Source organism: Rhinoraja longicauda, chromosome 11 (genome assembly GCF_053455715.1).
Source record: "Rhinoraja longicauda isolate Sanriku21f chromosome 11, sRhiLon1.1, whole genome shotgun sequence".
Lineage (NCBI taxonomy): Eukaryota > Metazoa > Chordata > Chondrichthyes > Rajiformes > Arhynchobatidae > Rhinoraja > Rhinoraja longicauda.
The window spans coordinates 43,011,684-43,034,304 of record NC_135963.1 but is presented as its reverse complement, the minus strand read 5'-3'; the positions used below and the strand labels follow the sequence as shown (position 1 = coordinate 43,034,304).

Genomic DNA, 22,621 nt, shown 5'->3' with positions numbered 1-22,621 from the left:
TTTCCATTGATTATCCTTGAGATGTTTCTACAACTTGAGTGGAGTCCACCATTGGTAAACTAAATTGATTGGACATGATTTGGAAAGGCACACACCTGTCTATATAATGTCCCACAGTTGACAGTGCATGTCAGAGCAAAAACCAAACCATGAAGATGAAGGAATTGTCCGTAGACCTCCGAGACAGGATTGTGTCAAGACACAGATCTGGGGAAGGGTATAAAACAATTTCTGCAGCATTGCAGGTCCCGAAGAGCACTGTGCCCTCAGGCATTCTTAAATAGAAGAACTTTGGAACCACCAGGACTCTTCATAGAGCTGGCTGCCAAGCCAAACTGAGCAATCGGGGGAGAAGGGCCTTGGTCAGGGAGGTGATCAAGAACCCAATGGTCACTCTGACAGAGCTCCATAGTTCCTCTGTGAAGATGGGAGAACCTTTCAGAAGGACAACTATATGGACAACTATATCTGCAGCACTCCACCAATCAGGCCTTTATGGTAGAGTGGCCAGACAGAAGCCACTCCTCAGTAAAAGGCACATGACAGCCCACTTGGAGTTTGCTAAAAGGCACCTAAAGGACTCTCAGACCATGAGAAACAAGATTCTCTGGTCTGATGAAACCAAGATTGAACTCTTTGGCCTGAATGCCAAGTGGCACTGCCCATCACCTGGCCAATACCATACCTACGGTGAAACATGGTGGTGGCAGCATCATGCTGTGGGGATATTTTTCAGCGGCAGGAACTGGGAGACTAGCCAGGATCGAGGGAAAGATGAATGGAGCAAAGTACAGAGAGATCCTTGATGAAAACCTGCTCCAGACCGTTCTGGACCTCAGACTGGGGCGGAAGTTCATCTTCCAACAAGACAACGACCCTACGCACACAGCCAAGAGAACGCAGGAGTGGCTTCATGCCAAGTCTGTGAATGTCCTTGAGTGGCCCAGCCAGAGCCCGGACTTGAACCTGATCGAACATCTAGTGAGGGACCTGAAAATAGCTGTGCATCGACGCTCCCCATCCAACCTGACAGAGCTTGAGAGGATCTGCAGAGAAGAAAGGGAGAAATTACCCAAATACAGGTGTGCCAAGCTTGTAGTGTCATACCCAAGACGACTTGAGGCTGTAATCGCTGCCAAAGGTGCCTCAACAAAGTACTGAGTAAAGGGTCTGAATACTTATGTAAATGTGATTTTTCAGGGTTTTTTTAAATTACTTTGCAAAAATTTCTATACACCTGTTTTTGCTTTTTTATTATGGGGTATTGTGTGTAGATTGATGATTAAATTTTTTTTTTTAATCCATTTTAAAATAAGGCTGTAACGTGCCAAAATGTTGAAAAAGTGAAGGGGTCTGAATACTTTCTGAATGCACTGTAAAAGGCATGCTCAAATGGGTTCCGATCGGGTGATTGACTTGGCCACTCAAGAAGTGACCATTTTTAGCTTTGAAAAACTGTTGCTTCAGCATTATATTTGGGATCATTGTCTTGCTGTAGAATGAACCGCTGGCCAATGAGTTTTAAGGCATTTGTTTGAACTTGAGCAAATAGCATGTGTCTATACACTTCAGAATTCATTATGCTACTACCATCAGCAGTTGTATCATCAATGAAGATAAGTGAGCCAGTACATTCAGCAGCCATACATGCCCAGGCCATAACACCCCCACCACTGTGTTTCACAGATAAGGTGGTATGCTTTGGATCTTGGGCAGTTCCTTTTCTCCTCCATACTTTACTATTGCTATCACTCTGATATAAGTTAATCTTCGTCTCATCTGTCCACAAGACCTTTTTCCAGAACTGTGGTTGCACTTTTAAGTACTTCTTAGCAAACTGTAACCTGGCCATCCTATTTTTGCGGCTAACCAGTGGTTTGCATCTTGCATTGTAGCCTCTGTATTTCTGTTCATGAAGTCTTCTGCAGACAGTGGTCATTGACAAATCCACACCTGACTCCTGAAAGTGTTTCTGATCTGTCGGACAGGAGTTTGAAAATGTTCTTTATTATAGAGAGAGTATATAATATTATATTATATACAGCTGTGGAGGTCTTCCTTGGCCTGCCAGTCCCTTTGCGATCAGTAATCTCACCAGTGCTCTCTTTCTTCTTAATGATGTCCCAAACAGTTGATTTTGGTAAGCCTAACGTTTGGTTGATGTCTCTAACAATTTTATTCTTGTTTCTCAGTCTCATAATGGCTTCTTTAACTTTCATTGGCACAACTTTGGTCCTCGTGTTGATAAACAGCAATAAAGTTTCCAAAGGTGAAGGAAAGATTGGAGGAAAGGCTAGGTGATGAGAGCTCTCTTATACCTGCATGAAGGAGGCATTTAAATACACCTGAGCAATTACAAATACCTGTGAAGCCATGTGTCCCAAACATTATGGTGCCCTGAAATGGGGGAACTATGTATAAACACAGCTGTAATTTCTACATGATGAAACCAACATGTATAAAAATGGCCTTTAATAAAATCTGACAATGTGCATTTTAACCACATGTGATTTTTTTCTATTACAAATCTCAAATTGTGGAGTACAGAGGCAAATAAATAAATGATGGGTCTTTGTCCCAAACATTATGGAGGGCACTGTATGTGTTGCTATAAACTGGCAATCTTTCCTATTCCCTCTCAGTCTTGATAGAGGATCTCAACCCAAAATGTCATTATATACCTTTAGCCTCCACAGATGCTGTTTTACCTGCTCTGTTCTTTATGTCAAGTATTTATTGTTTTATGCACAACTACAGTGAGGTACAGGTTCATTGATAATCTTGCTTGCAATGGTATCACAGGTGCAGAGACCCAGACAACACACAAAACATACATTTTACATAATTTTTACAAGACAGTGGAAAGCAAAGACTGTGCAGAAAAACTAGACATTTGTGCAAAAATACAATTAGGTAACAAAGCCATGGTCCGTAGAGACCACAAGAGGTGGTCCGTAGTGTTCCTCTGCTGAAATTAGAAGCTGCCTGTCCTGCTGAGTTACTCCAGCCTTTTGTGTCTATCTTCGGTTTATAGTTAGGATTATAGTTGTGCAGGTTGGTTCACGAAGCCGATGTACCTCCCGCCTGGCGGTAGCAGCGGAAGAGGACATTACCTGGATGGTGGGGTGCCTTGGTGATAGATGCTGCCTTTTCAAGACAATGCTTCATATAGATTATCAAAAATTACTGTGGGATCTTGATCATTTGGGCAAGTGGACTGTGGAATGGTTAACGGAGTTAAACACAGATAAGTGCAAGGTGTTGCTTTTGGGAAGTCAAACCTGGGCAGGACCTTCATGGTAAATGACAGTGCTCTGGGAAGTGTTGTAGAGCAGAGGGATCTTGGAGTACATAGTTCCTTTAATGTGACGTCACAGGAAGATACAGTGGTCTCAAAGGCTTTCAACACATCGGCCTTCATACTTCTCCGACCTTATTTCCAAAAACTCTCATAACTCCAAGGTCCTATTTAGAACAATGACCTCTGTCATATGTCCCGCCCCCAGTACCAGCTTAGTTGGGTCCCCTGCTAAGTGCGAAGAATTCGCTAAATTTTTCACCAACAAAGTTGAGAACATTAGAATGAACATATCCCCTCCCACCCGTGACCTAGCTGTCTCACTAGTCTGTTCACCTAAATTGGACTGCTTCCAACCCGTCACTCTATCCTCCCTTGCAAAGCTTGTCTCCGCTATGAAACCTGCAACCTGCCCCCTTGATCCTGCCCCCATTGCCCTTCTGAAGGATGTCATTGCAATAGCCGGTCCCAGCATCCTCTCTATTATCAACAGTTCTCTGGCCACTGGCACTGTTCCAACCAGTTTCAAGCACGCGGTGGTCCAGCCCCTACTGAAAAAACCTAACCTAGACCCCACCTTGCCTAGCAACCACAGACCCATTTCCAAACTGCCATTCCTGTCAAAAGTCCTTGAAAAGGCAATTCTAAACCAATTAGTGCCCTACCTGCACCAATACACCATCTTGGAAAGTTTCCAGTCAGGTTTCAGAGCCCACCACAGCACAGAGTCTGCCTTGTTGAAGGTACACAACGACCTGCTTCTCGCCATCGACACCGGCGACTGTGCAATCCTGCTCCTTCTCGACCTCAGCGCAGCGTTCGATACAGTGGACCACACCATCCTTATTGACCGTCTCCGGTACGCGGTTGGCATTGATGGCACTGCCCTGAGCTGGTTCGCTTCGTACCTCAAAGATAGGAGTTTCGCCATCAACATAGGCAGTTATTCCTCTGCTCCAGCTAGCCTCTCCTGTGGAGTTCCACAAGGCTCCATCCTAGGCCCCATTCTCTTCTCTCTATACATGCTCCCCCTTGGCCAAATCATTCAAAGCCACGGCATTTCTTTCCACTGCTATGCCGATGACACTCAGCTTTACCTCCCCCTGAAACCCAACAACCAGTCAAATTTAAACAGCCTCTTACACTGCTTTGAGGACATAAAATGTTGGATGGCACAGAACTTCCTCCAATTAAATGAGAGCAAGTCTGATGTCATCCTATTCGCCGCCCCCCCCCCCCCCCCCCCCCCGACTCCATCAAATCGATAACAGGCAGTCTTGGAAGTCTATCCTGCCTAGTCAAACCGCATGTCAAAAACCTCGGCATGATATTTGACTCTGCATTAAAATTTGATAAGCAAGTCAACGCTGTGGTAAAAGCCAGCTTCTTCCAACTTCGAACCATAGCTAAAATCAAACCTTTCCTCCAATTCGACGACACAGAAAAAATCATTCACGCTTTCATTTCCTCCCGCCTAGACAACTGCAACTCCCTATACACTGGGATCAGCCAATCTTCCCTGTCCCGCCTGCAACTGGTCCAAACCGCCGCAGCGAGACTCCTGACGGGTACCCGTAAAAGGGACCACATCACCCCGATTCTGGCCTCTCTCCACTGGCTCCCGGTACGGTACAGAATCAACTTCAAGCTCCTCCTATTCACGTATAAAGCCCTAAATGGACATTCCTCCCCCTACATCAAAAATCTTCTAACCCCCCCTCTCTAACTCCAGGTCCCTCAGGTCGGCCGACTTGGGGCTACTCACTATCCCGCGGTCTAGGCTTAAGCTCAGGGGTGACCGCGCTTTTGCGGTTGCAGCTCCTAGACTGTGGAACAGCATCCCTCTCCCCATCAGAACTGCCCCCTCCATCGACTCCTTTAAGTCCAGGCTCAAAACATATTTCTACTCCCTAGCGTTTGAGGCTCATTGAGGAGGCGCTGTGAACTGTTTGCGTGCTACTGTATGTTTCATTTTTTTCCTTAGTACCTAATCAGATGTACAGCACTTTGGTCAACGTGGGTTGTTTTTAAATGTGCTATACAAATAAAATTGACTTGACTTGACTTGACTTCATCAGTCAGGGTATTGAGTATAGAAGCTGGCATGTTATGTTACAGTTATACAAGACATTGATGAGGCCATATTTCGAGGATTGTGTTCAGTTTTGGTCACTCTGCTCTGGGAAAGATGTTAAGTTGGAAAGAGGCAGAGAAGATTTACGAGTGTGTTGCCAGCACTTGAGGGCCTGAGCTATAGGGAGAGGTTTGGGCAGGCAAGGACTTTATTCCTTGGAGCACTGGAGGATAAGGGGCAATCTTATAAAAGTGTACAGGATCATGAGGGGAATAGAGTCCTTTACCCCAGAGTAGGGGAATCTAGAACTAGAGGTCATGGGTTTATTGTGAGATGGGAAAGATTTATTAGGAACCCGAGGGGCAACATTTTCACACAGAGGGTGGTGGGTATATGGAACGAGCTGCCTGAGGAGATAGTTGAGGCAAATACTCTATCACCATTTAAAAGACATTTAGACAGGTACATGGATAGGAAAGGTTTAGAGGGATTTGCGCTAAATACTGGCAGGTGAGACTTGTGTAGATCCAACCATAGAATGGGAACAATATGTTAGGCTAAGTCCTAAGGCAACTTTCCAAATACTCTTCCTCTTCTTCGGCTGTCCCTCACGATTGAAGGTGACTCGCATCCACCTCTGTGTGCTCTGAGAAGGCAAATGAGATCATTGTGGGATCCAGAGCCTCTTCCACAAATGGGATAACTAGTGGCTGATGGGAGGGGGGGGAGGGGCGGTTGAGTTGTTGGTGAGGCAGTGTGCTCCGTCTGCTGTTCTGTGTGCCTTCAATGCATGGCCTCAAGGTTCTCAGTACCATCCTGTATGCTCCACATCCACGATGACCAGTTATGGGCCAGAGGTTGCGAAGAGGCTGTGAGGATATTGCACTTCTTCGAGGAACCTTTGTGGGTGGTCTTTTGAATCTATCTCTGCCTGGCTGGTAATGGAGACACATGCACACACACACACACAATTCACTATTCTGGCTGCTCATGAGAAATTAGGCTCATGAGCATCCTAATTTTCATGAGCAGCCTAATTTCTGATTGAAAGGCCATTTGGTAAATAGAGCTGCTCCCATTGAGGCAGGAGCTGTCCCTGTATGTTTCCATACCATGGGCAGGGCCTTGGGGCCGACTGTTGCTAGAAAGGTTAAGAAGTGCTCCTACTGCCTCCATGGCACCTCATGAAACTTCCCCTAGAGTCTGCTCTTGCTGCATTTCTCACTGGATGCTTATCTCGGTGGTCTCCTAACAAAGTGAATGGGATAACTAGTCAGCGTGGACTTGGTGGGCCGAAGGATTTGTTTCCATGCTGTTCCATTCTATCAATCAATCAGTCAAAGAGACTAGCTCAAAATCCACCTGCTGAAACAGGTATCTATCACAGCTCAAAAGATCTCCATGACTGAAATGATTAAGTTCTTGCTCGATTTAGTCATCCTGGTTGGGGCGTGTGTTACTTAATGCAGTGCATTCTCTGGAAATAGACCAGCTGTTGAAGTGCAAGAGAGAGGCAGAGTGGGTTTACAACTACCCTAACACAAAATTAAATAATGTGGTCAGCTATGTTCTCACGGTTGACGCACAAGATGTTTAAACATAACTGTAATTGAACAGAGAGGCTGCAATTTTAGCTGTGATCATCAGGTAGATGATTTTTACAGAAGTATATTAGAAGTGAGTGCACATCCATGTGGGCAGACACAGTGGGGGATTGGGAAGTGGGAGTTGATGTGGGTTAATGATCTGGCTAGGCTACCAGCATAAGCCTATATGAGGTAATAGGATCAATTAGAGGAGACAAGAAATTTCTGCTGAGAAGAAAACAAACTGAATCTTTATTTAGGTTTACAGCTATACAGTGAGAAGAAATCTTGTATTGTTTAGTTATACTCTGACAATTCCAATCATAAGTTGCTTTGGATGCTGGCTTTGAAAGTAGCAAAAGATTTTTCAATCTGCTTGTCAAATAGCTCTGTTATAACTCAGTTTTTGTTTAACAGCACACGTCCAGAGTGATTACAACCCAAAATATCTCAGAACAAGAGATGAAAAGTGTTTAAAGTTGATTTTTCTTTAAACAATTAGAAACTGCCCAGAACTAGACGCTAGAGGAACACAGCAAGTTCAAACAGCAATAATGGTAGACGGAATGGGCAGATAAGGTTTCAGGGCAGGAGCCTCCTGACCAGAATGACACCCTGTCCATTCCCTTCACAAATGCTGCCTGACCTGCCTGAGTTCCTCCAGCACTTTGTGTTTTATCTTCACTAAATATTGGCTGCCCATCGTTATAGTATTCTTTAAACATTTCACGTATGAACTTGGGTTTAAAAAAAAGACATGGATTTTCTGTCCTTTGCTAAACTATATTCATAAGGGTAGATTTCAGATGAGAGAACTGTGAATGGTTTTCCTCCTCAGGTAAGGCATTTGCTTGCAACTCAATAAAAATCAATATTGAGCACAATTGCAGGCAAAATAGTAAATTCATCACTCTAAAGCCTAAAGCTACATTCTAAACCTCTTTGATCAGAGTCTTCTCCCTGCTAATGGATAACAGCCTTTGATCATTCTCCCAAGACTCATTAGCTGGAAACTGCCATCTTAATTTTCCTGCCAGGCTTAAGCATGTCAGCAAGAGAGCAAAGCGATCCATTGATATAAGTTGAATCCATTCTTTTCCAGGGCTAGTCAAGCAGAAATGCTTCTTCATGAGGCCCAGTCAATTCCTACATTCTGGGTGGGGAACTGACTGAAAATTTGCAACTGAGGCTCTCCAATTAAATGTTTTCCTTTTTTTTAAACTTTCATGTAAATTCTAATGTGCACATTGAAATTGAAACTGCCTTTAATCCAGTCATTTTATAATTGCACCCTCCTACAATATCTGTACTCGATGTAGCTGCAAGCTGCCTAGCTTTTAACATAGGTGATTGTTATTATGTTAGTGGACGTAGGAATTAAAAATGAGGTGGCTAAATATGCACCAAAATAAGATGTTACTATCTAACCATTTACAACATATGCACTCAGTCGCAGGTTTGCCTGCATTCATGTTTCTCTCTCTCTTTCTTAGCACAGTGATATTTTGTGTATGCTCCTGCCTCCTTGTGGCTGAATTGAGGCAAGGCCAAACATGAACCAGGAAACTAGTTACTTCATGCAGGATATGGGACTAAACAGGACATTGTTAAGTTTATTTCAACTCTGCATAATATGGAAAATAACAAGGACCCTTGAGCATGGGCTAAATTTACTGCCCAGCAATTAATAGCCAGGTATCTTGCCATCTCCATCCGAAACGTCAAATTGGAGGAACAACACCTCATATTTTGCTTGGGCAGTTTACACCCCAGCAGTTTGAACATTGACTTCTCCCACTTCAGGTAGTCCCTGCTTCCCCTCTCTATCCCGTCCCCCTTGCCAGTTCTCCTACTAGTCTTCCTGTCTCCGACTACATCCTATCTTTGCCCTGCCCCCTCCCCTGACATCAGTCTGAAGAAAGGTCTCGACCCGAAACATCACCAGCCAATTTCCATCTACCAATACTCTCCTCCGCCTAGCAGAGCTGGACTTTACCCTCAACAACTTCTCCTTTGACTCCTCCCACTTCCTCCAAACCCAAGGCGTAGCTATGGGCACTCGCATGGGCCCTAGCTATGCCTGCCTCTTTGTAGGGTACGTCAAACAATCCTTGTTCCAGGCATACACTGGCTCTATCCCCGAACTTTACCTCCGCTACATTGACGACTGCATTGGTGCTACCTCTTGCACCCATGCAGAACTCACTGACTTCATCAATTTCACCACTGATTTCCATCCTGCTCTTAAATACACTTGGACCATCTCCGACATCTCCCTACCGTTTCTGGATCTCACCATCTCCATCACAGGAGACAGACTAGTGACCGACATCTACTACAAACCCACTGACTCCCATAGCTATCTTGACTACACTTCTTCCCACCCTGTTTCCTGTAAAAACTCTATCCCCTACTCCCAACTCCTCAGTCTACACCGCATCTGCGCCCAGGATGAGGTGTTCCATACTAGGGCATCGGAGATGTCCTCATTCTTTAGGAAACGGGGGTTCCCCTCTTCCATTATAGATGAGGCTCTCACTAGGGTCTCCTCAATATCCCACAGCTCCGCTCTTGCTCCCCCAACCCCGACTCGTAACAAGGATAGAGTCCCCCTTGTCCTTAACTTCCACCCCATCAGCCATTGCTTACAACAAATCATCCTCCAACATTTTCGCCACCTCCAACAGGATTCCACCTCTGGCCACATCTTCCCATCTCCACCCCTTTCTGCTTTTCGCAGAGACCGTACCTTCCGAAACTCCCTGGTCCACTCGTCCCTTCCCACCAACCACCCCCTCCCCAGGTACTTTCCCCTACAACCGCAGGAGATGCAACACCTGTCCCTTTACCTCCCCCCTCGACTCCATCCAAGGACCCAAACAGTCTTTCCAGGTGAGGCAGAGGTTCACCTGCAAGTCCTCCAACCTCATCTATTGTATCCGCCGTTCCAGATGTCGACTTCTCTACATCGGCGAGACCAAGCGCAGGCTCGATGATCGTTTCGCTGAACACCTCCGCTCAGTCCGTCTCAACCAACCTGATCTCCCGGTGGTTCAACACTTCAACTCCCCCTCCCATTCCTAATCTGACCTTTCTGTCCTGGGTCTCCTCCATTGTCAGAGTGAGGCCCAGCGCAAATTGGAGGAACAGCACCTCATATTTCACTTGGGCAGTTTACACCCCAGTGGTTTGAACATTGACCTCCCACTTCAGGTAGTCCCTGTTTCCCCTCTCTATCCCCTCCCCTTTCCCAGTTCTCCAACTAGTCTTCCTGCCTTCGACTACATCCTATCTTTGTCCCGCCCCCTCCCCTGACATCAGTCTGAAGAAGGGTCTCGACCCGAAACATCACCCATTCCTTCTCTCCAGAGATGCTGCCTGACCCGCTGAGTTACTCCAGCATTTTGTGTCTACCTTCGATTTAAACCAGCATCTGCAGTTTTGTTTTCCTACACATCTTGCCATCTTGAACTATTTCCCATTCAAGCCAAGTTCAGACTTTTTTTTTTTTGTATTGTATTAACAATAGATTTGACTGCTGAAATATCATTTTAACTCTCTACATTAAGGGAGGATTTATTGAATTGGATTAATCTGATTCATTTAACCTGATTCAGAAATATTCTCTCCTTTGCTTCCCTTCATTCTCGACAAGTAATTCAGCAAAGGTTATTGCCAAACTATAATTTGAAAACATTCTACCGTTACTTTAAATTTCCAAACTTGCTAATGAATTGCCTAGTCATAGATAAAATGGAAATACATATCCCATTAAGATGTCATCTATTTTCAGCCATTGGATTTAATTTATATAGCCAATATAACCACGTGGGTTGAGAATTTGATGTCATTAGCTTTTTGTGTTCTGATTTTAACTCATTAGTATCTTAAAAATGTATCTGATGTCAACTTTGGGTGAGCAGCACAGTGGTGCAGCGGTGGAATAGTAAAACGCCAGCGACCAGTACAATGCCAGAGACCCGGGTTCGAACCTGACTACAGGTGCTGTCCGTACCGAATTTGTAGGACTGAGTGGGTTTTCTCTGGGAGCTCCAGTTTTCACCCACATCCCAAAGACATACGGGTATGTAGGTTAATTGGCTTCGGCAAGAATGATAAGTTGTCCCTAGTGTGTAGGATAGCGCTAGTCTACGGGGATCTCTGGTCAGCATGTACTCAGTGTGCCGAATGGGCCTGTTTCCATGCTGTACCTCTAAACTAAACTAAACTAAATTGACCAAAGCTATTCAATGTTATAAAGACCCTTTCTCATTCAATATCACACCACCTGGATATTTCAGAATTGGATATTTTGACTCTTGGCAATCAGTCAGAATGTTTAACTGCGAGGACTGTGTAAGGAAAACACAACTCTAACCAGTGAAAAGCAACTCTAACCATGGAAACTGAACTGAATGTGCGTACTCTCACCTACTTTGCTTTCTTAACCCAGGAACAGAGAAGCCCCTTAAAATGCACGTTGCAGCTGTTATATTTTTTCCTGCTTTTCTCTGACAGCAGGCTGAATTTGACTCACTATGATTTACTAATGAGATTAACCATGAGATCTCAGATGATTAGCCTGAGGTGCTTTTTGGTGTTCAATATTATGGTCTTTACTGAGTGTTTACCAAGAGTGAAATCCAGTGTGACCATGAATAGCAACAGACCAGGTGAGGGCAGACAGTATCTCTCCTTAAGTGGGCATCAGTGAAACAGATGGGTTTTTACACAATACAGTACTTTCAAATAACCATTACTGATCCTTGGTGTCTTTTATATTCCAAGTTTATTTGCATTAAGTGGACTCAACATTTTCAGCTGCCATAAAAGGTTTTGAATTCCTCTGTTTGCCCAGGCTCTGGGCTAGTAACGTAATGGTGCTAGAAATGCACAGTGGATCTGATGAAGGATCTGACCCAAAACATTAACCTCTTCTTGGGTTGTGGGAAAGATTAGTAAGTTGTAACGGATATTCATGAAGCTTAAAAAGAAATATGATTGAGACTTTGAGGTTGAATGCATAACAGACGTAAAGGTGGCTTTAAAAAAAATGAAAGGCTTAAATGAAAATCAAAGCTACAATGCACTACGTTGCTAAGACTAAAACAAATAGAAGAGAACACAATGTATAAAGACACAAAAGACTGCAGATGCTGGAACCTCGAAAAAATAAACTGCTGGAGGAACTCAATGGGTCAGGCAGCATCCGTGGAGGGAAATAGGCAGGCAACATTCTGGGTTGGGACCCTAATGAACACTGATAGTGTAGAGGAAAGATAGCTGTAGAAAGACACGTTTGAAGAGTGCATTGATGACATCAAGCTTGGCTTTTACCTCAGTAATTATGAGATGAAGTGAAGACAGTGGTTATATACTTTTACAGTTATAGAGTTATGTAGCATGGAAGCAGGCCCTTCAGCACACCAAGTTCAAGCTAACCTTCAAGCACACATTTAATCTAATCCAATTTTATCTCCCCTACATTCCCATCAGCTTCCAAAGATTCTACCACACATTTACATACTCAGAGCATTTTAGAATAGCCAGTCAACTTACCCAACCCGCGTGTCTTTGGGCTTGGGAGGAAGCCAGAGCACCCTGAGGAAACCCACACAGTCACAGGGAGAACATTCAAACTCCACTCAATAGCACCAAGTGCCAGGATTGAGTCTAAGTCACTGGAGCTGTGAGGCAGCACATCTAACACCTCAATCACTATGTGGCCCTTACCCTGGGAAAGAATGCTATCAAAGAAAGAACTTGGTTGAAGATTTATTTTTTAATATACAAAGCTGTAGACAGGGTTGGGAAGTAGGGTTCACTGGATATTTTTTCCTCAGTCAACATGTTTGCACTGTGCTGAAAAGCCTTCTGGTCATTGGTCAATAAAGCTTATTATTATGAATTGTGGTTCATGTTTAAAGAATGATAAATTTGAATAGATGCTTTTTGTCAGTAAAATTGCTGAATTCTGCCACCTACTGGCACAACAATGAACCTCGGCTCATTTTTATTATGCGTTTTTAAAATTCTGGACACAGTGATGTTGTTTGCAGTCACTGAATAGCAAACGGGAAATGATGGGAAAGTAGATAAATGTTTACAAGGTCATGGAATTGAGGACTATGACATTGAGGAGATGGGGCATGGGGCAGATCAGCTGTGATCATATTGAACGGTAGGGCAAGGTTGAGGAGCCAATGGACACTCTTGTTCTTATGTTCAACAAGCTGCCTCGAGGGGATTTTTATTCAGTACCTATGTGTATAATATTATTTTTTATTTGTAAAATTGGTACAGCATGGCGATCGCTTTGTGTGCTGTTTTCCGGTGATATATTAGTAAAGTTTCATTGCATAGAATCACAGAATAGTTACAGCACACTTGGAGATCATTCAGCCCATTCATGCCATCTCTGCCTATGAGTAATCTAATCAGTTTCACATCAGAACTTCTCCAGCTACCTACTGAATACAAGGGTAACTAATGTAACTCCACTTTTTAAGAAAGGAGGGAGAGAGAAAACTGAGAATTATAGGCCTTACATCAGTAGTGGGGAAGATGATTGAGTCGATTATTAAAGATGTAATAGCAGCTCATTTGGAAAGCAGTGACAACATCGGTCAGTCAGCATGGATTTATGAAGGGGAAATCATGCTTGAGTAATCTTCAGGAATTTTTTGAGGATGTAACAAGTAGAATGGATAGGGGAGATATAGTGGTGTAACTGGACTTTCAAAAAGCCTTTGACAAGGTCCCACATAAGAGATTAGTGTGCAAAATTAGAGCACATGGTATTGGGGGTTGGGTATTGACATGGATAAAAAAATGGTTGGCAGACAAGAAGCAAAGAGTAGGAATTAACGGGTCCTTTTCAGAATGGCAGGCAGGGACCAGTGGGGTGCCGCAAGGCTCGGTGCTGGGACCTCAGTTATTTACAATATATATTAATGATTTAGACAAGGGAATTCAATGTAACATCTCCATGTTTGCGTATGACACAAAGCTGGGTGGCAGTGTGAGCTGCGATGAGGATGCTTTGAGGCTGCAGGGTGACTTGGATAGGTTGGGTGAGTGGGCAGATGCAGTATAATGTGGATAAAGTGAGGTTATCCACTTTGGTGGCAAGAACAGGAAGGCAGATAATTATCTGAAAGGTATCAGATTAGGAAAAGGGGAGGTGCAACGAGACCTGCATGTGCTTGCACAACAGTCACTGAAAGTAAGCATGCAGGTACAGCAGGCAGTGAAGAAAGCTAATGGCATGTTGGCCTTCATTGCGAGAGGATTTGAGTTTAAGAGCAAGGAGGTCCTACTGCAGTTGTACAGGGTCCTGATGAGACCGCACCTGGAGTATTGTTTGCAATTTTGGTCTCCTAATTTGAGGAAGGACATTATTACTATTGAGGGAGTGCAGCTTAGGTTCACCAGGTTAATTCCTGGGATGGTATTGTCGCGCATCAGTTCCGTAGACAAATTTTAATGTCCACAATGGAGTAGAAATGAATCGGGTAGTGCCCTAGCTTACCTGACCCTAGGATGGTGCTGCCTCATTGTGCTAGAGACACAGTTCAATCCTGACTACAGGTGCTGTCTGTACAGAGTTTGTATGTTCTCCTTGTAACCATGTGGGTTTTCTCTGGGTGCTCCGGTTTCCACTCACATTCCAAAGAAATGCAAATTGTAGATTAATTGGCTTCTGTAAATTGCCCCTCGTATGTAGAATGCAAAAGTGGGATAACATAGAACTGTGATCGAAGGTCGGTGTGGCATTGGTGGGCCGTAGGACCTGTTTCCACACTGTATCTCCAAACTAAACTCTAAAAGGTCATGGGAGGACCATTCAGAAGCCTGCTAACAGAGAGGAAGAAGTTTGGCCTGTGCCTGGTGGTGTGCACTTTCAACTTTCTGTACCTTCTGTGAACGGTAGCAGAAAGAAGAGGGAATGACTGGGGTGGGGAGTTTTTGATTATGCTGGCTGATTTTTCCAAGATAGCGAGGTGTAGATGGAGTCAATGGTGGGAAGTCTGGTCTGTGTGATGAACCGGGCAACATCTGCAATTCTCTGCAGTTTCTTGTGGTCTTGGCCAGAGCCGTTCCCAAACCAAGCTGTGATGTAACCCTTTCTTTCAAAGTTTATTTTAAGTTTAATTTCCACATATTATGATGATTTTATAATTAAAAGGAAAATGCATTTCATAGCAACAATGAAAACATGTTCTGACTGATATAGTTAGCAACACAAACAATACCCTGTGCCTTTCAGCAGGAATGCAGCGATTATTCATCTACGTAAATACTGAAATTAACATCGGAGTGCTTCATACATTCTTTTTCGTATATATTTAATTCCTTCTTTTGTTCTCCTTCTTGAATACTGTGACTTATGCTCGTTTAGTTCCTTTTGGTACTGGCAGCTGTGCATTTAAACCATCAGCCTGATGTCCTTGAGTCTGACAGGGTAGAGAACTAACATAGAATTAGTAAATATCTCTAAAAGCTCAAAATTCCAGAACAACCTGATATGTGGTTAAAAGTTGTTATGGAAGACTTGAATGTACAGCAGAGTTATACAAAAATCAACCTTCAGTTGTTGGGAGAAGAAAAAATGTATGTACATCTGGAATGGAGTGAGTCACATTATGTAAAACTGGTGATGCAAAGTCCATGTCTCTGGAGGAATCCCCTCCTCCCAACTTCCCACCCCTTCCCTAACTCCCTGGGACACATCGGTTTCTGGCATGTGGTGCCCCACAATGTACATACATTTCTTTGCATTATTGTTCAGTAAGGCAAGTAACAAGGAGAGAGAATCTACCCAAATGTGGAATTCACACAACATAGAAACAGGCCCGTCATCCCTGTTTGCCCATGCTCAAGTATTTGCATAAAACAGTCCTAACAACCCAATTTCCTTAACTTTTCTTTGGGACTTTTACTTTGATGGCCAAATCCAAGTGGTATATTCTTTAGATCTTCAGACTTTTCTTCATGACTTCTTTTTTTCTATGAAGTCAACTGGACACTGCTCCAAAAGCATTCCTGAGTGAGTCACATTACATGTTTCTCACATAAATTCAGAATTAACCTCATGAGAATTGTGCTTAACCCCACCAAATACCCCACCATGGGATTAACAGTCATTGAGCATATCCATACTTCAAATGTTCCTGAATTACCTAATTGCATTTGGCAGCTGTGGCTTAATTGATAGCATGTTTACCTCTGATTCAGAAAGTTGCTCTTTCACATTTCAGAGATGCTGCCTGTCCCGCTAAGTTACTCCAGCATTTCGTGTCGACTGTTGCTCTTTCACTTCCTACTCCAGAGATATGAGCACAAAATTCTTAACTGATGAAATTCAGCATTGACAATGTGCTGCATTTTTGAAGATGTCGCTTTTTTTTATTCATTGAAGGCCTGGATAGAGTTGATGTAGAAAGGATGTTAACACTCGTGGGAGAGTTGAGGAACAGAGGCCAAAGCCTCAGAATAAAAGGACATACCTTTAGAAAGGAGATGAGGAGGAATTTCTTTAGTCAGAGGGTGGTGAATCTGGGGAATTCATTGCCACATAAGGCTGTGCAGGCCAAGTCAATGGATATATTTAAGGTGGAGATGGATAGATACTTGATTAGTACAGGTATCAGGAGTTATGGGGAGAAGGCAGGAGAATGGGGTTGAGAGGGATGGATAGATCAGCCATGATTGAATGGTGGAGTAGACTTGATGGGCCGAATGGCTTAATTCTGCTCCTATAACTTATGAACTTATGAAGGGGTGTGGGCTTTGCAAGCTGAGCCAGCATTGAAGTGACCTAATTGCTCCTGTCATGGTGGCAGTGAGCTGCTGCCTGAAACTTCTGCAGTCCTTGAGGTGTGGGTATATCCACTATCCTGTAAACGAGGGAGTGACCTAGCAATGGTGAAGGAACAGTGATTTATTTCCAGGTCAGGATGGTGTGTAACTCGGAGGGCAACTTCCAGGTTGCAGTGGATGAAAAGCATGGCAGTGGCATGCTTCTGCCACCCTTCCTTATCCTTTTGCATTAGCTGCTAAGGGGCTTAGGGGCGGCACGGTGGCGCAGTGGTAGAGTTGCTGCCTTACAGCGAATGCAGCGCCTGAGACTCAGGTTCGATCCTGACTACGGGCTCCGTCTGTACGGAGTTTGTACGTTCTCCCCGGGACCTGCGTGGGTTTTCTCCGAGATCTTCGGTTTCCTCCCACACTCCAAAGACGTATAGGTATGTAGGTTAATTGACTGGGTAAATGTAAAAATTGTCCCTAGTGTGTGTAGGATAGTGTTAATGTGCGGGGATCGCTGGGCGGCACGGACTCGGTGGGCCGAAGGGCCTATTTCCGCGCTGTATCTCTAAATCTAAAAATCTAACTTGGAGCTGTGCTTTCAGATGGAAATAACAGATCCCATGTAACAGTTTTGAGAAGAACAGGAAATTAGATCCAATATCCTTGCCAATATTTGTTCTACAATTATTGTCACCAAAAAAATATGATTTGGTCATTCTCATGTTGTTTGTGGGATGTAATTGTCTGCAACAAGCTTTTGTTTCTTATTTTGCAAGTTACAGAAAGATAAAGCATATTAGGCCTATGGTCAGGTTTATAAGAATGGGAGGTGAACTCTTTGAAACATGCAAAATTCTTGGAGATCTTGACAGGGTAGCTGGAGGGATGAAGGGGCTTCTAGCACAAGGAGTCATAGTGTCCAAATAAGGATTGTAAGAACACGATAAAATTGGTGCTGGAATAGGCCATCAGGCTCTTCAAACCTGCCCAGCCATTTGATATGATCGTGGCCACCTATTCTAGCCTCAATTCCATTTCTGTGCCATTTCTCCATCCCTCTCCATTACGCAATCTATAAATATTCATCCATCTCCACTTCAAATGCTTATAATGATCCAGCTTCCACTATCTGCCGAGGATTCCAGAGCAGAGGATTCCAGAGAATCACCATTCTCTGCGAGAAGAGATTTCTACTTAACTTAGGTAGACAAATCTCCCGGGTCAGATCAGATATATTCAAGGACACTGTGGGAAACTAGAGATGAAATTTTGGGAGCCCTGGCTGAAATTTACAAGTCGTCATTAAATGCAGGCGAGTGTTGGTGACGAATGGTGGCGAATGTTGAATGTTCAAGAAGGGCTGCCGGGAAGAGGGTTGGGATCTATAAGCCAGTGAGCTTAAAATCTGTAGTCGGTAGGTTCCTGGAGAGTATTCTGAGGAATAGGATATACATGTATTTGGATGGGCAAGGGCTGATTAGGGGTAGTCAGCATGGTTATGTACGTGAGAGGTCGTGTCTCACGAAACGGAGTTTTTTGAAGATGTGACCAAAAAGGTTGATGAGGGCAGAGCTGTAGATGTATATATGGATTTCAGCAAAGCATTCAACAAGGTTCTACATGGTAGGCTGCTCTGGAAGGTTAGACCGCATGGGATCCAAAGAGAGATAACTGAATGGATACAAAATTGGCTTCATGGAAGGAAGCAGAGGGTTATGGTGGAAGTTTGCATGGACACATCGGGCTGTAGGACCTGTTTCTCTGCTCTGTGACTCGAATACTCTTATTCATTGTGGCTGCAAGGGCTGTCATTCAAGGTCCAAGATGGTTTGCTTCCATTCCAGTTCTATCTTGTTTCTGAGGTGGCTCGTGAGGCCAACATGGGACCCACAAGCAAGAGATGCTGGAAAGGGCGTGAGGGTGATTAATGTTATGGAAGGTGGTGTGCTTGTTCTGTCATTTTCACTGAGCGTTTGTGTAGACCCAATGAGGATATGCACTTTGGTTCGCGTTATCCTGCTGATGGATGAGAAAGATATTGATGAGACGCTATTAGTGGCACTTTGCCAGTGCTTTGCGATGTCTAATGGAGATAATTCATCTCTGTAGCATACAGGAGGATGGGCATTGCTGCTGCTTTGTAGATGGTCATTGTTGTGCTGCATTTGAAGTCTTGATCTTGAGGAGTCATATCCTCACCTATCCATGTTCTCCAGAGATGCTGCCTGACCCTCTGAGTTACTCCAGCACTTTGTGTCTTTTTTTGTAAACCAGCATCTGCAGTTCCTTGTTTCTACAAGTATCCATGCATGATATGGTTATTATGATCCCAATACTGTTGTTTTGGCTGTTTGGGAAACAGCTCAGAACATTCTTGCTCTGCTTAACGACTGTCAGTCCATTCCAAATAAACAGAAAATCCACTTCAGGATTCTGTATATGCAGATTACTTTTCAGTTCACAGTAACAGGATTGCGAAAAAAACTTTTTGTGTGTATGTATTGCAGAATAATCAGATTACACAGGACTGAAATGTAGGACAAATACCACTAGTTACAATGATTCTTCGTTCTACTTTGTGGGACTTTTCTGTAAAACATCCTAATAAACTACATTTCACCTTCAGCGAGGAAGATATTAAACGAGCTCGCCTGTCTGCTCAAATCAGGTTTGTAAATTGTTCTTTACCTTTTGATCAAAGTTTTTCATACTTTGAACAGCTGTTAAATTCAGATAATTGATTCAGTTAAATGTCATCATATCATGAGTAGGTTTTCTTTTATATTTACTCCGTGTTAACACACGCTTATGTTTTATTTATCGGTACAAAAAGGTTTTGGATAAGTTTGTTCAGTTTATTTATTATATCATTACAAAAAACAGTGAAATACAAGAATCACGAGTATTACCTTCATGGCTTTTGAACTTATCAAGACCATGTGTAGCTCTCATAGAATGCTTTCCATGAGAACGAAAATTAAGTTAAACTTGTGATAAGTGAAATATTGACAAATATGTTAACAAATTTGCAGAGGTTTTGCACCTATTAGACTCGCATGGCACAATGTATCATCAGCACAGATTCACACCAACGAGCACATATAATTAAAACAGTTACGTTTAATTTTACGTTTTTCTCGTGGTTATTTTAATCATTTTAATCCTGTGCTATTGTTAATGTATTAGTTGTTTTTCTACTACACTCCCACACCATCATCCCACATGGCAATATTCATAAGATGACTTTACATGTGTGTTTACAATTAAGGGAGTGCCTTGGCAGAATGGCTACAACTACAACATTCAGAAGATTATAGGAAATTTTGTTCGTCCTATGTGTTTAAACCTTTACTAGTGTATTCTACATTCAATGACTCATCATGATATAACTCCCATAACTTTTGATACTTTTAATGTCACTTCTGAAAAAGCTTTATTGTTCAATGACTATTGTAATTGTAAAATTTACTTTTTCTGTACTTACACCTGAATGACTGTGAGCAACAGTAGAGTGGTTGTCATGAAGCTAACATCTGATTAGCATAAATAGTGACAGATTTTGAATTATTGGCCTTTCCTTACTTAAATGTCAGGAAACTTGGGACTCTCAGACTTCCTGAAGGTTACTGGCTGGTGCACTCCAGCTGCTCTTCCCTACTGGACTCTTATGGAGTCCAAGAACAGAGTTCCAACTTTCTGCTGAGGAATCTACTTGTAGAAAAAGAAAACTTCAGGCGTGATAATCTTGGGAGTTAAACCCAAGGGGTTTAGTCAGAAGGAGGGATGTCACTTTGGTACAAGGAGCTGCATTGTTGGGACAGGCTTAAACATAAGTGAAGATAGACACAAAAAGCTGGAGTAACTCAGCGGGACAGGCAGCATCTCTGGAGGCAAGGAATAGGATCACCATCTATATGTCTCATTTCCCTTACCCCTAACCAGTTTGAAGAAGGGTCTCGACCTGAAATATCACCTATTCCTTCTCTCCAGAGATGCTGCCTGTCCCGCTGAGTTACTCCAGTTTTTTGTGTCTATCTTCAGTTTAAACCAGCATCTGCAGTTCCGTCTTACACATTAAACATAAGTGAAGTCAGTATTCTAATGGGAAGGATAAAGGCGGCTTTAAACTAGGTAGAAGTAGGCATAAGTAGCGATAACATGAATCGAAAAGTTAAAAATATATTAAAAATGGAGAGAAATTAGAAATATAGAGGTCAATCATGGAATTGTTACAGCACAGAAAGAGGACATTCAGGCCCTTATCTCAAACACAGAGAGTGGTAAGAAACAAGATTAATAAATGTGATACACGTACAGTTGCAGAAGCAGAGGTGTAGAAAGACTGCTGAAATAAAACCAAATGAGAACAAAGTAACATGCCTCTAAGCACAATTCACGCAGCATCTGAAGAATGGAGTAGAGGCAAACATTTCTGGTAAGAAACCAGATGCATTTGGAATAACTGTAACAGGCCTACATTTACTGTACAAGATGGGCAACTAAATATTTTAGGTTATAAAATAATCAAAAAAGATTGGGAAGGAAGACGTGGATGGGATAGCTGACAGTTTAGAGATAATATAATGGCAATTGGAAATTAGAGGTTTGAAATTGAATTCATATAGATGTAGTCAAATATATGAAACAAATTATCTTGTTTAAAGGTGTGTATTGCAAACCACCTAAAGTAGAAAAGAGGAAAAGAAATATAGAGGAAAATATGTGATATCATGTTTCATAGAATGACAATTGTGGGAACTGTTACAAATATTTAAAACAATATTTATAAGAAGAGGAGCAAAAGTACAGAATTTGTGAATGTGTGCAGAACCTCTTCCTTAACCAGTGCATAAAAGTACAGCAAGAGAGGGGACATTGCAGAATATAGTAACATTCAATAAGACAGAATAAAGAAGGGGAATATCTACTCAACAATGGTCACAGCAATGTACGAGGTAGTCAATAAGTGAGACAAAGATCAAAATAATAAATTGCAAAGAAAAATAATTTTCAAGGGATTGGAATAGGATAAAGGGAAATATACAAAAGAAATATATTGGCAAAGAAAGAAAAATAATAGCAGCAGGAAATATTTAAACAGTGATTTGAAGAGTCCAGGGGAAATAAATCTATGAGAAAGCAAGAACAAGTTAGATGACAATGATACATTAGTGGTAAATATAGTAACAAGGATGAAATTTAAACTAAAAGAAAAGGTAAAGTATATAGATTATACAGGAGATAGTAGATGCAAATGTGAAAGAGTTATGGAAACATAAAGAAAACAAGAATAAAGCCAAAGTGCTAGAAATAACGAGCAAGGCAGGCAACATTTGTGGAAAGAGAAACAAGTATTGTTTTAGTTTGAAATTTGATTTTCAAGAAAAAAAGAGATTGGGAATACGAAGATACATGCCAAAATAAAATTATCAAAGAATATAGAAAACGCAAAAAAAAATCTCACATTTTATAAATAAAAGTAAAATCAGGATATGGATGGGGTTACTAATGGATACACATAATAAACTCAAGTAATGACAAGAAATTATGCAAAGTCTGGGCCATCATTTCAAAGGCAGTGACAACTATTCCACGTGTAACTTATTTTTACCCCTTGCAAGTGAGACAAGTTTAGAATTTCTGTGAATACGTGCATCAATGCTCAAGTCCAAAAATGACTGACAGCTAGATGACAGTCATCTTTCATAGACTGAGCTGCAATTTTGGACTCCAGGTTCAACATCATATTGTAAAGTCAGGAATAAATTAAAATTGTGCATTTAAAAATAAAGTGAATCATGGTCTTTCTTTTTTTCGTATGTCAACTACAACAATCAAAAGTGGCAATTGGTG

At 42.4% G+C, this 22,621-nt stretch overlaps 1 protein-coding gene across 6 annotated transcripts in view; it reads left to right on the top strand.

The window, feature by feature from the left end:
* The window catches only part of pde4ba (phosphodiesterase 4B, cAMP-specific a), a 444,556-nt gene that overhangs the window by 271,718 nt on the left and 150,217 nt on the right, over positions 1-22,621 (top strand). The window contains exon 1 of one of the 6 annotated variants that reach the window (XM_078407496.1): positions 19,327-19,436. The exons of 4 other annotated variants lie outside the window; for them this stretch is intronic. In XM_078407496.1, coding sequence (XP_078263622.1) covers positions 19,327-19,436 — 110 coding nt within the window. Of the gene's footprint in view, positions 1-19,326; positions 19,437-22,621 lie in introns of those variants that run through there. One more of the 6 variants, XM_078407499.1, reaches the window with a different exon arrangement.